Genomic DNA, 14,759 nt, shown 5'->3' on the forward strand with positions numbered 1-14,759 from the left:
TTCATCCAGCTCTACACCTTGTTATCTCAGATTCTCCAGCATCTGCAGTTCCTACTATCTCTGAAACAATTCCTAGCCTCTGACCTTGTAGCCACTATGTTTATGTGGGAGTCCAGTGCAGTTTGTGGTCAATAATCATCCCAGGATGTTGATAGTGAGGGATTGAGTGATGTTGATGCCATCAAATGTCAAGAGCTTCTGGTTAGATTCTGTCCTTTTGGAGGTGGTTGATGCCTGGCATTTGTGTGGTACAACTGTTACTTGCCACTTAGTAGCCCCAGCCTGGATATTGTCCAGATCTTGTCGCATTTGAACATGGACTGCCTCAGTACCTGAGGAGTGGTGAATGATGCTGAACATTGTGCAATCATTGGTGAACATCCCCTACTGGTGAGCTAATGATGGACGGAAGGTCATTGATGAAAGCTGCTGAGGATGGTTGGGCCTGGGACAGTACTGAAAGGAACCCCTGCAGAGATGTCCTGGAACTGAAATAATACAACCATCTTCCTTTGTGCCAGATATGATTCCAACCAGCAGAGAGATTTTCCCTGAATCCCACTGACTCCAGTTTTACTAGGGCTCCTGACACCACACTTGGTCAAAAATGGCCTGGATGTCAATGTGTGGTATCGGAGGGAGGGACCGTTTCTGGGGACAGTGAGACCTGAATGAGGCATACAGGTCACACCTAGATTGGAACGGGACCAGCATCCTTGTGAAGAGGTTTGGTATTGCCTTTGGGGAGAGTTTAAACTAACTTGTCTGAGGTGGGGGGGCATGGGATCCAGGCAGAATCCTTAGAATCCCTACAGTGTGGAAGCAGGCCATTCAGTCCTATGAGTTCACACCAACCCTCCGAAGGGCATCCCACCCATCCCCGTCCCCATCCCTGTCTCCTGACCCTATCCCCGTAACCCTGCATTTCCCATAGCTAACGTACATAACCTATACATCCCTGAACACTACCAGACAATTTAGCATGGCCAATCCACCTAACCTGCACACCTTCGGATTGTGGGAGGAAACCCATGCAGACACGGGGAGAATGTGCAAACTCCACACAGACAATCGCCCGAGTGTGGAATCGAACCCGGGTCCCTAGCACTGTGAGGCTAACCACAGAGCTATCCAGCGGGTGGGGGGTGAGAGGGAGGGAATGTGTGTGTGGAGAGAATCTGAATGGCAAAATTTAGAAGTGACAGCAAAGGAGTCAAGAGGCATTGAAATTATCGGCCAGTTAAGGAACCAGAGAGTTTGGCAAGGTTTTGGATGGTGTTTGTTTTAATGCTAAGAGTCTGATGAGCAAGGCAGATGATTTGAAGGCACAGACTAAAACCTGGGCATATAGTGTCATTGCTGTCACTGAGACATGTTTGAGAGGGGCAGGACTGGCAGCTCAATATTTAGGATGCAGGGTCTTCAAGAGCAAGAAGGAGGTAATAGAGGAGAAGAAGAGGTCCCAATTTTGGTCAGTGAATTGATTACCGCAGCAAGGAGGGATGACATTTTAGAAGGCTCCTCAACTGAAGCTTATGGGTAGAACCTCAAAACCAAAAGGGAGTAATCACATTGCTGGGAGGGTGCTATAGGCCTCATAACAGTCTGAGAGAAATGGATCGGTCGGCAAATTTCAGGCAAATGTAAAGGTAGTGGGGTAGTATTGGTCGTGGATTTCAACATCCCCAACATTAACTGGGGTAATCATTTGAGCAAAAGGTTTAGAGGGAACAGAATTCTTAAAACGTGTCCGGGAGAGCTTCTTTAACCAGTGTGTAGAAGGCACTACAAGAAAGGGAGCAGTCCTGGACTTCATTACAGGTACTGAAACTGAGAGATTGTTTGAAATATCAGTGGGGGAGCATTTTACAAACAGGGATCATAACTCTTTTAGATCAAGATTGTTATGAAGAAAGACAAAGATGGGCCTGAATCAAAGTTCCAAATCGGGTGAAAGGCTGATTTTTAATAAGATCGGATATAATTTGGCCAGAGTGGATGGGAGCAGATACTTTCAGGTAAATCTCCAAACAGTGGCATGCATTCAAGAAGGAAAGATGGAGAGTATGGGGCTAAGATGTTCCAATAAAGAAAAAGGATAGGACCATCAAATCCTGTTAGATCTGGATATCGAAGGATATATAGCACTGGATTAAGAGAAGAAGGGAGGTTTATTGCAGATACCGAGAGCTCAAAACAGCAGAAACTGGAGAAGAACTTAGGAGAGTGAAAAGGGGGCATGAAGCAGGTGAAGAAAAGGAAAATCCTAAATTATTTTATAGGTATATTAAGGACAAAAAGATAATGAGGGAAAGTGTAGGGCCCATTGAGAACTACAGTAATAATTTATACATTGAGCTAGTAGGGTTCTAAATGAATACTTTGTGTCAGTGTTCACGAGCGAGAGACGATATGTGTGTGGAAATCGGGGAGAAGGTCTGTGATGTTATTAAAGAAATTAGCATAGACAAGAGGAGGTTCTAAGTGGTTTGGCAGCGTTAAACGTAGATAAATCTCCAGAGTCAGATGAAATGTATCCAGGCTGTCGAGTGAGGCAAGGGAAAAAATAGCAGGGGCACTAGCAATCATTTTCAATTCCTCTCTGGGCACAGGAGAAATGCCAGAGGACTCAAGAATATCCAATGTTGTACTGTTATTCAAGGAGGAAACAAGGGATAAACCAGGGAATTATGGGCCACTCAGTCTACCCTCAGTGGTGGGAAACAATTGGAAGCAATTCCGAGGGACAGAATTAATCTGCACTTGGAGAGGCGGCACTAATCAAGAACAGTCAGCACGGTTTTGTTAAGGAGAGGTCACTTCTGATCAGCTTGATTGAATTCTTCAAAGAGGTGACGGGTGTGTAAATAACGGCAATGCTTTTGATGTAGTCTACATGAACTTCAGAAAAGCTTTTGATAAGGTTGTGCAGGGGAGACTGATAATGAAGGTGAGAACCCATGGGATCCAAGGAAATTGCGAGAATTAGATCCACAATTGGCTGAGTGGCAGGAAAGAAAGTGATAGTCAAGGGGTGTTTTAGTGGCTGGAGGCCTGTGTCCAGTGATGATCCACAAAGGGTCACTGTTGGGGACCTTGCTATGTGTGGTGTATATAAATGATTTAGACTTCAATATAGGAGGGCTGATCTGTAAGTTCATGGACGAAATGAGAATTGGTGGGGTGGTAAATAATGAGGAGGATAGCCTTAGGTTACAGGAGGATATAGACAAGCTGGTCAGATGGCCTGTGGCAAATGGAATTCAATCTGGATAAGTGGAAAGTGATGTACTTGGGTAGGACAAACAAGGCAAACAGACCCTGGGAAGTACCAAGGATCAGAGGGACCTTGGCATGCATGTGCACTGGTCCCCTAGGACAGTGGGACAGGTGGATAAAGTGGTTAAGAAGGCATGTGAGACAGTCAGGTAGTATGTCAGTGTCTATCTGGCTGTGGAACTCAAGATGACCTTCCAGAAATGAAACGATGTGAGTCTGCTATTATGCGATAAATTCTGACTGTCTTATCCAGGCACTAAACTGGCTACAGTAATGTCCATTCTGCCATCAGGCCTCCATTAACACTTCTGCCAATCCACTTTTGCTAATATTTCTTTGCTCGATTGCAGTATTTTTGAAAGCATCTTTTTAACCACTGTGCGAGTCGAATTTGGTTCTGTAGCTCACTTGTTGATTGGTGGAAGGGATTGCAAAGCTATGGCTAAGCCCTCAGCGCATCTGAGGGAGGGAGGTAACGTTTCCTCATTCTATGAAGAACCACCAGGCTGGTCTGAGAACTGGCTTCCGGCATTGTTCTTGAGCCTCCATGGTTGCAGTTACTATGACAACCAAACACTGGGCTGGAAATTGTGCTGCTCTCCTATTCTGTAGAGATATTCCTTCACAGGCAGACTGCATTGCAAACACTCTGAAGATACAATGGTGAGAAAAGGTTTGCTCGACACCAACAAGTCACAACGGTTTCAGGATACAGAGTATAGGGACTCATTTCTGTGATATGGTACGGGAGAGCAGCACAAGGCCCAGAGACCAACTGTATGTGGTTAATTCCAGCTCCCCTCCAATACTAGTAAGAGTTTAGGGGTTAAAACACTGGATTTCATGCTGGCTGTTAAACTGAACTGGAGAGTAAACATTGTGGTTTAACCAATGGAGACTGCTCCAATGATATTAATGTTAAAATATTGCAGAATAAGCCCCCCATTTACAGACAGAAACAAACTGCAACTTTTACACATCCACAAATGAGGACATTATTGGGAAAGGGAGATTACGACAGTGTCAGACCAACTGCACAGTGAGACTCAAGAAATACAAGTGAAGAATATCATATGTACAAAGTGGATTTATATATTCTTATATATACATTTAATAAATACTGCGGAGAATGAGTAATTCATTAGACACCATTTCTGATCGACTGACACTACACTCAGGCTGTAATGAGACTGTACCAGATCACTCATGCCGCAGTAAGACTGTACCATGTCACTCAAGCTCCAGTGAGACTGTAGCATTTATCTTATACTAACTTACTCACACCATAACAAGACTGTACTGCATCACTCACACTGCAGTGAGACTGTATCCAGTTGTTCATGCTGCAGTAAAAGATTGTAGTTCAGTCTTACAGTAATGGGACGATGTTCTGTCACTCCTATAACAGTCAGACTGTAACAATGTGTCAAATGGAAGTTATATGCATAACAGATAATAAAGCACACAATGTATGAAAAATTCTGTTGAAAATAGTCTTTTTGTTATCAGAACAAAGAGTTTCTTTTTGGTTCTCTCATGAGCAGTTTGTCTTGAGCCTTTTTAAGCCAATCACCCATCTGATTTCTTCAGAATTCCAACAACCAAAGAAGGTGGGTCAGAGACTGCGATGTGTGTGTCGAGAGGATGATGTTCTCGGGATACTGACATGTTATCAGAAGGAAATTCTTCTGTCCGCACCTACATAAAATTCACAAAAACAAGAAGGAACAACGGTTGAAAAATCTGTGACAAATAGCAAAACTTTGGCTGAATAAATACTGCAGGAAATTCTTCAAACACTTCTTTGAGTGGTTCTGATACTGCACAACGTTCAAGACAATGTTATTCTGCCTTCCTGCCACCAAATCCCAATTGTTGTTGGCTAGCACTAGGATGAATCTGTCATGGAGATTTTCGCTGCTCTGATCTCAAGATGTGACCTTCACTGGCAAGGCCATATTTGGTGCCTATTCCTAGGTACCCTGAGGAGACGATGGAAATCCTTCACCTCAAACCCTTGCAGTCATCGTGGTGATGCTGCTCCTGAAATAGTTTGAAGGAATTCAAAGATATTGGCCCAGTGACAATGAGAAAAATGGAGCCCGTCCATGTTCATATGCAACAAGACCCCGATAATATCCAGGCTGACAAGTGGCAAGTAACATGTACAGCACACAAACACCAGGCAATGACAATCTGTCCTCTGCCCCTTGACATTCAAGGGTGTTACCACATCTGAATCCCTCAATTATTGCCCGTCCCTAGCTGCCCTTGAGAAAGTGGTGATGAGCTTCCTACTTGAACCAATGCAGTCTTCGTGCTGTAGGTAGACACACAATGCCCTTGGGGAGGGAATTCCAGGATTTTGACCTACCTGACTTGTCTACCATTTACAAGGTACAGGCTTTGAGCAGCCAGAAAGTGAGTTATTGTTGTGGGATTCCTACCCTCTAACCTGCCACAGTATTTATATAGACAGTTCAGTTCAATTTCCGGTCAATGGTGACCCCAGGATATTGATAGTGGGGGAATTATTGATTGTAATGCCATTGAATATTAAGGAGCAATGGTTAGATTCTCTCTTATTGGAGATGGTCATCCTGTAGAATTTGTGTGATGCAAATGTTACTTGCTACTTGTCAGTCCAAGCCTGGAAATTGTCCAGATCTTGTTACATTTGAACATGGATTGCTTCAGTATCTGAGGAGTTGCGAATGGTGCTGAACCTTGTGCCATTGTCAGCAAACATCCCTATTTCTGACCTTACGATGTTGTGGAGGCCATTGATGAAGCAGCTGAAGTTTGCCTAGGACACAACTCTGAAGAAATCCTGCAGAGACGCCCTGGAGCGGAGATGACTGACCTCCAACATCCGTGACCATTTTCTTATGTTCCAAGTGTGTCCCCACCAGCGGAGAGTTTGCTCCCTGATATCCATTGATTCCAGTTTTGCTACAACTCCTTGACTCAGTCAAATATGGCAGTTTCTTCCCTGAAGACCATGAGTGAACCATATGGGTTTTTACAACATCATTTGATGGCTTTGTTAGATTTTTAATTCCATATTTTTTTAAAAATCCCATGGTGAGATTTGGACCCAGGTGTCTGGGACATTACCTGGCTATCTGAATTACTAGTCCACTGATAATACTAGGCCTTTCTGTCATTAGGTCAGAAGTGGGGATGTTCACTGATGATTGCACAATGTTCAGCACCATTTATGACTCTTCAGATACTGAAGCAGTCCATGTTCACGTGTAACAAGATCTGGACAATATCCAGGCTTGGGCTGAGATGTAGAAAGCAATACTTGTGCCACACAAATGCCATAAAATGACCATAAGACGATTTAACAACTGTACCTTGACAATTCTGAATCCCCTGGAATTACCTGGGATTACTATTGACTAGAAATTCAACTGGACTTGCCACAGAAACACAGTGGCTACAAGAGCAGGCCAGAGGCTAGGAATACTGAGGTGAGTAACTTTGGTCCCCAAAGCCTATCCACCATCTACAAGACACAAGTCAGGAGTGTGATGGAATACTCCCCACTTGCCTGGATGGATGCAGCTTCAACAACACTCAAGAAGCTTGACACTAACCCTCCCACTTGATTAGAGTCAGAGTCATACAGCATGGAAACAGACCATTCAGCCCAACTCATCCATGCTGACCAGGTTTCCTAAACTGAACTAATCTCATTTGCCAGCATTTCGCCCATAGACCTCTAAACCCTTCCTATCCACATACCTGTCCAAATGTCTTTTAACTGTTGTAATTGTGCCCACCTCTACCACTTCCTCTGGCAGCTCATTCCATATATACACCACCCTCTGTGTGAACAAAGTTGTCCCATGGGTTGGTAACACATCCACAAGCATTCACTCCCTCCACCACCGACACTCAGTAGCAGCAGTGTATACTATCTACTTTGGGGCGGCAGGGTGGCTCAGTGGTTAGCACTGCTGCCTCACAGCACCAGGGTCCTGGGTTCGGTTCCACCCTTGGGCCACCGTCTGTGTGGAGTTTGCCCTGTGCCTGCGTGGGTTTTCTCTGGGTTTCCTCCCACAGTCCAAAGATGTGCAGGTTAGGTGGATTGGCCATGCTAAATTGCCTGTAGTGTTCAGGGATGTGTAGACTACGTGGGTTATAGGGGGATGGGTCTGGGTGGGATGGCCCGAGGGTCGGTGTGGACTTGTTGGGCCGAAGGGCCTGTTTCCACACTGTAGGGATTCTATGATCTACAAGATGCACTGCAGAAATTCACTGAAGATCCTCAGACAGCACCTTCCAAACTCATGACCACTTGTATCTAGAAGGACAAGGGCAGCAGATACATGGGAACACCACCACCTCCAAGCCACTCACTATCCTGACTTGGAAATATATCGCCGTTCCTTCACTGTCCCTGGGTCAAAATCCTGGAATTCCCTCCCTAATAATACTGTGGGTCAACCCACAGCAGGAAGACTGCAGCGGTTCAAGAAGGCAGCTCACCACCACCTTCTCAAGGGGCAACTAGGGATGGGGAATAAATACTGGCCAGCCAGCGACCCCCACATCCCATGAGTGAATTAAAAAATAAGGCTATTACCTTCCCACAAAAACAACATTGTGTGATCACTGTTCTAATGGAGGGAAATGCAAGGAGTACAATGCAATTTGTACATGACAAGATCCCACAGGCACGAATGAGATAATGACTCGGACAAGTATGTCTTTAATGTGGTTGGTTATGTGGCAATTTTGGCAAGAATTCCTCAGCTCCTCCTTAAACTGGTGCCATGGGGTTTATTCTGTGCATAGGAGAGAATAACTGGGGGTCTTAGTTTATCGATTCACCTGGAAGATGACACGTGACAGAGTCGTATTCCTTCAGGACTGCAACTGAAGTGTCAGCTTGAACTGTTGCAGAGAATTTAAAACATGCAAGCTCAAGTTCCACTCACTGAGCAAAGGCTGGCATCTGATGAAAATAACAAATTTATTCTATTCCTGGCCAACATTTCTCTTCCAGTCACTATGACGAAAAAAAATAGATGACCGGGTTATAACATGGCTGTTTCTGGGATCTTGCTGTGCACAAACTGGCTAATGTTTCCTGTATTACAACATTGATTACACTACACTTGGGCTCATAAGTGGCCAGTAACATTCATTCATGCCTCACAAGTACCTGGCAAGGATCATCACCAATTTGAGACAATCTAACCACTGCCCCTTGACATTCAACGATGTTACCATCACCGAATACCCCACTATCAACATCCGTGAGAGTTATCATTGACTGTAAGCTGACTGGATTCGCCACAGAAACACAGTGGTTACAACAGCAGGTCAGAGGCTAGGAATCCACAAGTGTTTCAAGAAGGCAGCTAACCACCTTCCCAAGGGCAACTAGGGATGGCCAATAAGCATGAGCCAGGTATGACTCTCACATCTCATAAAAGAATAAGAAACTTCATTGGATAATATTGCATTCAATTCTGGTCTCCCTCCTATAGGAAAGATGTTGTTAAACTTGAAGGAGTTCAGAAAAGATTTACAAAGATGTTGCCGAGTTGGAGGGTTTGAGCTATAGGAAGAGGCTGAATAGGCTGAGGCTATCTTCCCTGGAGCGCAGGAGACTGAGGAGGACCTTATAGAAGTTTATAAAATCATGAGGGTCATGGATAGGGTAAATAGACAAGGTCTCTTCCCCAAGATAGGGGAATCCAAAACTAGAGGGCATAGGTTTAAGGTGAGAGGGGAAAAGATTTAAAAGGGACCTAAGGGGTAACTTTTACATGCAGAGGGTGGTGTGTGTATGGAATGAGCTGCCAGAGGAAATGGTGGAGGCTGATACAATTACAACATTTAAAAGTTATCTGGATGGGTATATGAATAGGAAGGGTTCAGAGGCACATGGGCCAAATGCTGGCAAGTGGGACGAGATTAATTTAGGGTATCTGGTTGGCACAGACGAGTTGGACCGAAGGGTCTGTTTCTGTGCCGCACATCTCTATGACTCTATAAGTGTGGTGGTGTGAAAAGTGCTATTCAAATGCAAGTCTTTTTTGTAATTTTCGATAGATCTGCTCCTTTGTCGTCACCTCAGCTGTCACTGCATTAATAAAGTGCAGGAGAGAATCACCTTCAGTTAAAAGGTAATTAAACCAGTTGAGCTGGGAAGGGAGACATTTGTATGGCCTCATTTAATATATCCTTACTCCCTCACAAAATATGCGCTGTGTTCCCTGGTGTTCCCTGAATTTCTAATGATTAGAATTATTCTAGTGCCAGGCAATAACTTGGAGAACCAACCATGACGTCCCAGAATCTTTTTTACCTTCTTTCTTAACCAGTGCACTCACCTCATCAGCTGGTCTTCTTGCAAGTCAATCAACTGTGACACTTGACAAGAGTTACCTCCTCTGCTGGCTGAATCTTCACAGATGCAGAGTTTTCTGCACAGAACACAATCCTGTATTTGAAAAGGAAAGCATCCATGAATAGAGAGTTACTCCTGACACCATGACAGAATTTCAGCATGGAATTCTGGCAGATGCTCTGATTGGAGATTTGCAAATCTCCACCACAACATTCAAGGAAGATCTGGAAAAACCCCAGGGAAGCAGTCAAGATGACTCCTTACTTTAGTTCCCAGTGATCTTCTAGTGAAGGTCCAGCAGGGATTAGGGATCGATCATGGAATTTGGGAAACTGAGTTGGCAACCAATGCTCTTCAGAGGTTTGGCTTGGTAAAGACTGAGGCACATTGACAAAGCGACAGTGTTGGCTAAATATTGATATTGTCACAAAGTCATGAATAATGAGAAAACCCAACAAAATTAATGGTTGAAATCCAGGGACAAGTAGTGGTTTCTTGATATTGTCATTGTCCAGACAGCCAGGCCAACGCTCTGGCACATGGGTTTAAGAGGAATTTATATTCTCCAGTTGAAAAACAGAGGAGTCATAACGTGACCTGGAAATCAATGGTCATTGTCATTAAAACCCATCTGGTTCAGTAATGTCCTTTAGGGAAGGAAACTGCCATCCTTACCTGGTGTGACTCATGTGACTCTAGACCCACAGCAATGTGGTTGACTCTTAACTGCCTCCGAAATAGCCCTAGAAAGCCATCCAGCTATAACTAACTCCACATCTGGGGGCTAGTGCCAATATTCAGAAAGGTGTCCCAGACTAGACAAGCACCAGCTTGACATAGTCATTCTCACAGAATCTTACCTTACAAACAATGTCCCAGACATCACCATCACCATCACCATCACCATCACCGGGTATGTCCTGTTCCATGGGCAGGACAGACCCAGCAGAGGTGGCAGCACAGTGGGATACAGTCTGGAAGGAGTTGCTCTGGGAGTCCTCAACGTTGACTCCAGACCTCACAAAGTCTCATGGCTTCAGGTAAACATGGACCAGGAAACTTCCTGCTGATTACCACATAATGTCCTCCCTCAGCTGATGAATCAGTATTCCTCAATGTTAACATCACTTAGAGGAAGCAGGGAGGGTGGCAAGGGTATAGAATGTACTCTGGGTTGGGTGAGGTGCCAACCTGGTGAGTTGAAGACTACTTGTGTGCCCAGTGTGGACTCCCAGACTCGTGGTGATACTCAGCACAAACTCATCTGCTCCATTTGCTTTTACTTTTTCTCTGCTTTCGAAGGACTGTAATGCCGAACTTTTAACTATTTCTTTATTTTTCTAATTTATACCTAAGATTTTGTACCTAGCTAGCTTTGTACCTAAGCTGATGTTGGAAATAGCAACTTTGTAAACTTTTCATTTTACTCCTGTACTTGAGTACACATGACAATAAACACAGAGAAAACAGCAAGTTTTGGGCAGAGCTAAGCAATCCCACAATACATAGGATCAGAGAAACTTCAAGTGAGTGTGTGGAAGTTGAAATGTTTTTAAATTATTTTACGGGTACCTACAAGAAGCACTAAGCTCTTTCTTTTAAACAATCTTAAGGAATTCCGTGTCTTTGTTATAGTCATAACATGTAAATGATTAATTACTCACTGAAGTGACATGCATGTCCTTTTATTTGATTTGATTTATTGTCACATGTACCTAGGTACAGTGAAAAATTTTGTTTTGTGTGCAGTATAGGCAGATCATACCATACGAAGTGCATTAGGGTAATAGAACAGAGCGAAGAATATAATGTTACAGCTTCAGAGAAGGTGCACAAACAGCAAGATCAACATTAAATTTAAAATTTGAGAGGTCCATTCAGCAGTCTAATAACAGCAGGGAAGAAGCTGTTCTTGAATCTGTTGGTACGTGTATTTAAGCTTTTGTATCTTCTGCCCGTTGGAAGAGGTTGGGAGAGATTACAATCGGGGTGGGAGGGGTCTTTGATGATGTTGGCTGTCTTCCCGAGGAAGTGAGAAGTGTAGATGGAGTCAGTGGATGGAAGGTTGGCTTTGAAGAAAACTATTGCTGTCAAATGAAGAGTGGGGTTGGAGAGGGAAACCTCTCCCCTCCACCTCACCCAACCTTAACAATATACAGCAATGTATTTGTACAAGCTCCTGTACAGGTCAATTCCCCACTCTATCAGAATAGATTTTACAGAGATACAGTTGTACTAATGAAATTCAATGAGTAAAATAGCAGAGGTTGAAGCACTTCTGAGAGCTGAGAAATATGGGGTAAGATATCCAACTTGTGTCCTGGGTTTGGGAGCAGCTTTGCTGGTCAACCTCATTACAGACCAACAGCCACAAAAAAGCAGGGTCGACCTGTGAGGAACAGTCTTACATGTTGTGAGCTGAGAATGACATTGTGGGGATTTTTTCAGCAAGTACTCGGGATGTAGCACAATGCGGTAAATGTAGGATGATGAAATCACAGTGTGACAAATTTAAAGATATAGTACTCACTGTATGTTGGATGGGACAACACTTGTGGCTAAAGCTGAGAAGTAGAGCTAAGGCTTGGGTTAGCTGGTTTGAATTAGAAGAAAGATTTTTAAACATGTTGGCTGTGTGTATTCAGCTGTCTTGAATTTCCTGTATTTATCATTCTGTGATCAAAACCTGATTCGGTGTCATAGCTGGCACCCTCCACCCCCCTCACCATCCTAATATCCTTATCCCATGGGTTCAAATATAAATCATCTTCTGTTAACATTGCGAGCCAGGCTGTTCGGGGGTCAGGATATAATATTTGCCAAAGCAGGGACAATAGAACTGGATCTCTCAATCCCACACAACGTTTTTGTTTTATTCATTTTTGGGTTGAGGGCATCACTGGCTGGGTCAGCATTTATAGCTGTGGGTCTGGAGTCACTGGTGGCCAGACCAGGTAAGGATGGCAGTTTCCTTCCCTAAAGGACATTAGTGACAATCAATTAATTTATGGTTATCATTAAATTAGTGATTAATTAGTTCCAGGTTATTTTTAATTGAATTCAAATTCCACCATCTGCCATGGCGGGATTCAAACTTGGGTCCACAGAACATTACCCGGGATCCCTGGATTAACTGTCCAGTGATAAGACCAGTAGACCATCGCCTCCCATTAGCAGATGGTACAGCTGCAGGTCATTGAACATGTTAATACAAATTGATCGATTGTTAACCCAGGGTTATGGAACAAGGTGCAGAATTGGAGGCCTATTATAGATCAGCCAAGGACTAAGTTAATGATTTGAGAGGTTGGATGACCTAAGTAGCAACATGGAGTAGGCCATTCAGCCCTTCAAGTCTGCTCGTGCATTCAGTAAAATCATGGCTGATCTGATTGTGATCTCAACTCCACTTTCTTCTCTGCCTCCCATATCTATCAAAAATCTCTCACTCAGCCCCTTGAATAAAGCTAACAGCCCTGCCACTATTGGGAAGGAGAACCCTACAGACCAATGATTCTCTGAGAAGAATAAAAAAAAGAATTCTCCTCATCTCTGTCTTAAAAGAGAGACATTAAACAGTCTCCTCTGGTTCTAGTGTCTCCTAGTAGGGAAAACATTCTGTCAGTATCTACCCTGTCAACTCTCCTCAGGATCTTATAGGTTTTGTAATTTGTCCCTACCTAAAACCAGCTCTGATACCTTCACCAATGACCCACAACCATGAACAGAATGAATGAATTGGAAGGTTTCTAACCACGAGGCAGTGAGAGATCTGGCGCAGTTACAGGGTGTGAATTTTGAAGGAAATTCAGTTTGTCCACTCTAACCTCATTGTGTGCTGATAACACGCAATGAACATACTAACAAGGATCATTACACATACATGGAGGATGTGACAGCACTGGAGAGGGTACTTTCTCACTGTCTGTAAGGGTGGCAGAGGCAGAAATCCCTCACAACATTTAAGAAGTATTTAGATGTGCACTTGCGATACCCAGGCACTCAAGGCTGTGGAACAAGTGCTGGATTAGAACAGTTAGGTGGAATACTGCGTTCAATTCTGGTCTTCCTGCTATAGGGAAGATGGTGCTAAACTTGAAAGGATTCAAAAAATATTTATAAGGATGTGGCCAGGGTTGGATGGTTTAAGTTATAGGGAGAGGCTGAATAGACTGGGGCTATAAGTGACTTTATAGAGGGCTTATAAAATCATGAGGGGCACGGAGGGTGTGAATAGCCAAGATCACTTCCCCAGGGAAGGGGAGTCCAAAACTAAAGGGCATAGGTTTAAGATGAGAGGTGAAAGATTTAAAAAGAAACTAAGGGGCAACATTTTCATACAGAAGGTGGTTTGTGTATGGAATGATGTGGCAGAAGAAGTGGGAGAGACTGGTACAATTAAAACATTTAAAAGGCATCTGGATGGGTACGTGAATAGGAAGGATTTAGAGGGATATGGGCCAGATGCTGGCAATTGGGACTAGATTAATTTAGGAATCTGGTCGGCATTGATGAGATGGACTGACGGGTCTGTTTCCATGCTGTACAGCTCTATGACTCTATGATAGTAGGAACTGCCAACGCTGGAGAATCTGAGATAAGAAGGTGTAGAGCTGGATGAACACAGCAGGCCAAGCAGCATCAGAGGAGCAGGAAAGCTGACGTTTTGAGACCCAAAACGTCAGCTTTCCTGCTCCTCTGATTCATTAAATACTCCTTTGTCTTGTTTCTTCTTCCAAAGTGCATCACCTCACACTTATCTGTATTAAATACCATCTGTCATTGGACTGCCCTTCTGACCAACCCATCTATATCTTGCTGTAACCTACAACCATCTTCTTTGCAATTCATCCGAGCCGGGCGATTTGTCTATTTTAAAGCCTGACAGAGCCTCCAATACCTCCCCATTTCCTATGTCAAAACTGTTCAGGTTCCTCCCAGTCCCTTTTCTTGAATTCTGTACCTACGTTCTCCTTTCCAGAGTGAAGAATGAAGAGGAGTATTCATTCAACACCCTTCCAATATCCTGTGGCTTCACATACAGGTTGTCCCCGTGGTCCCTAATGGGCCCTGCTCTTTCCCTGGTTAACCTCTTCCCTTTAATGTA

At 43.8% G+C, this 14,759-nt stretch overlaps 1 protein-coding gene across 1 annotated transcript in view; it reads right to left on the bottom strand.

Moving 5' to 3' along the window:
- Positions 1-4,346: 4,346 nt before the first annotated feature.
- LOC109922304 (lipoprotein lipase) overlaps positions 4,347-14,759 on the bottom strand; it is a 28,045-nt gene continuing 17,632 nt past the window's right edge. The window contains exons 8-9 of the mRNA XM_048613880.1: positions 9,636-9,745; positions 4,347-4,977 (exon numbers count right to left, since the gene is read on the bottom strand). Of these exons, the coding sequence (XP_048469837.1) occupies positions 9,664-9,745 (82 nt within the window). The 3' untranslated portion in view covers positions 4,347-4,977; positions 9,636-9,663. The remainder of the gene's footprint in view (positions 4,978-9,635; positions 9,746-14,759) is intronic.

This window comes from Rhincodon typus, chromosome 29, assembly GCF_021869965.1.
Source record: "Rhincodon typus isolate 14 chromosome 29, sRhiTyp1.1, whole genome shotgun sequence".
NCBI classification, from domain to species: domain Eukaryota; kingdom Metazoa; phylum Chordata; class Chondrichthyes; order Orectolobiformes; family Rhincodontidae; genus Rhincodon; species Rhincodon typus.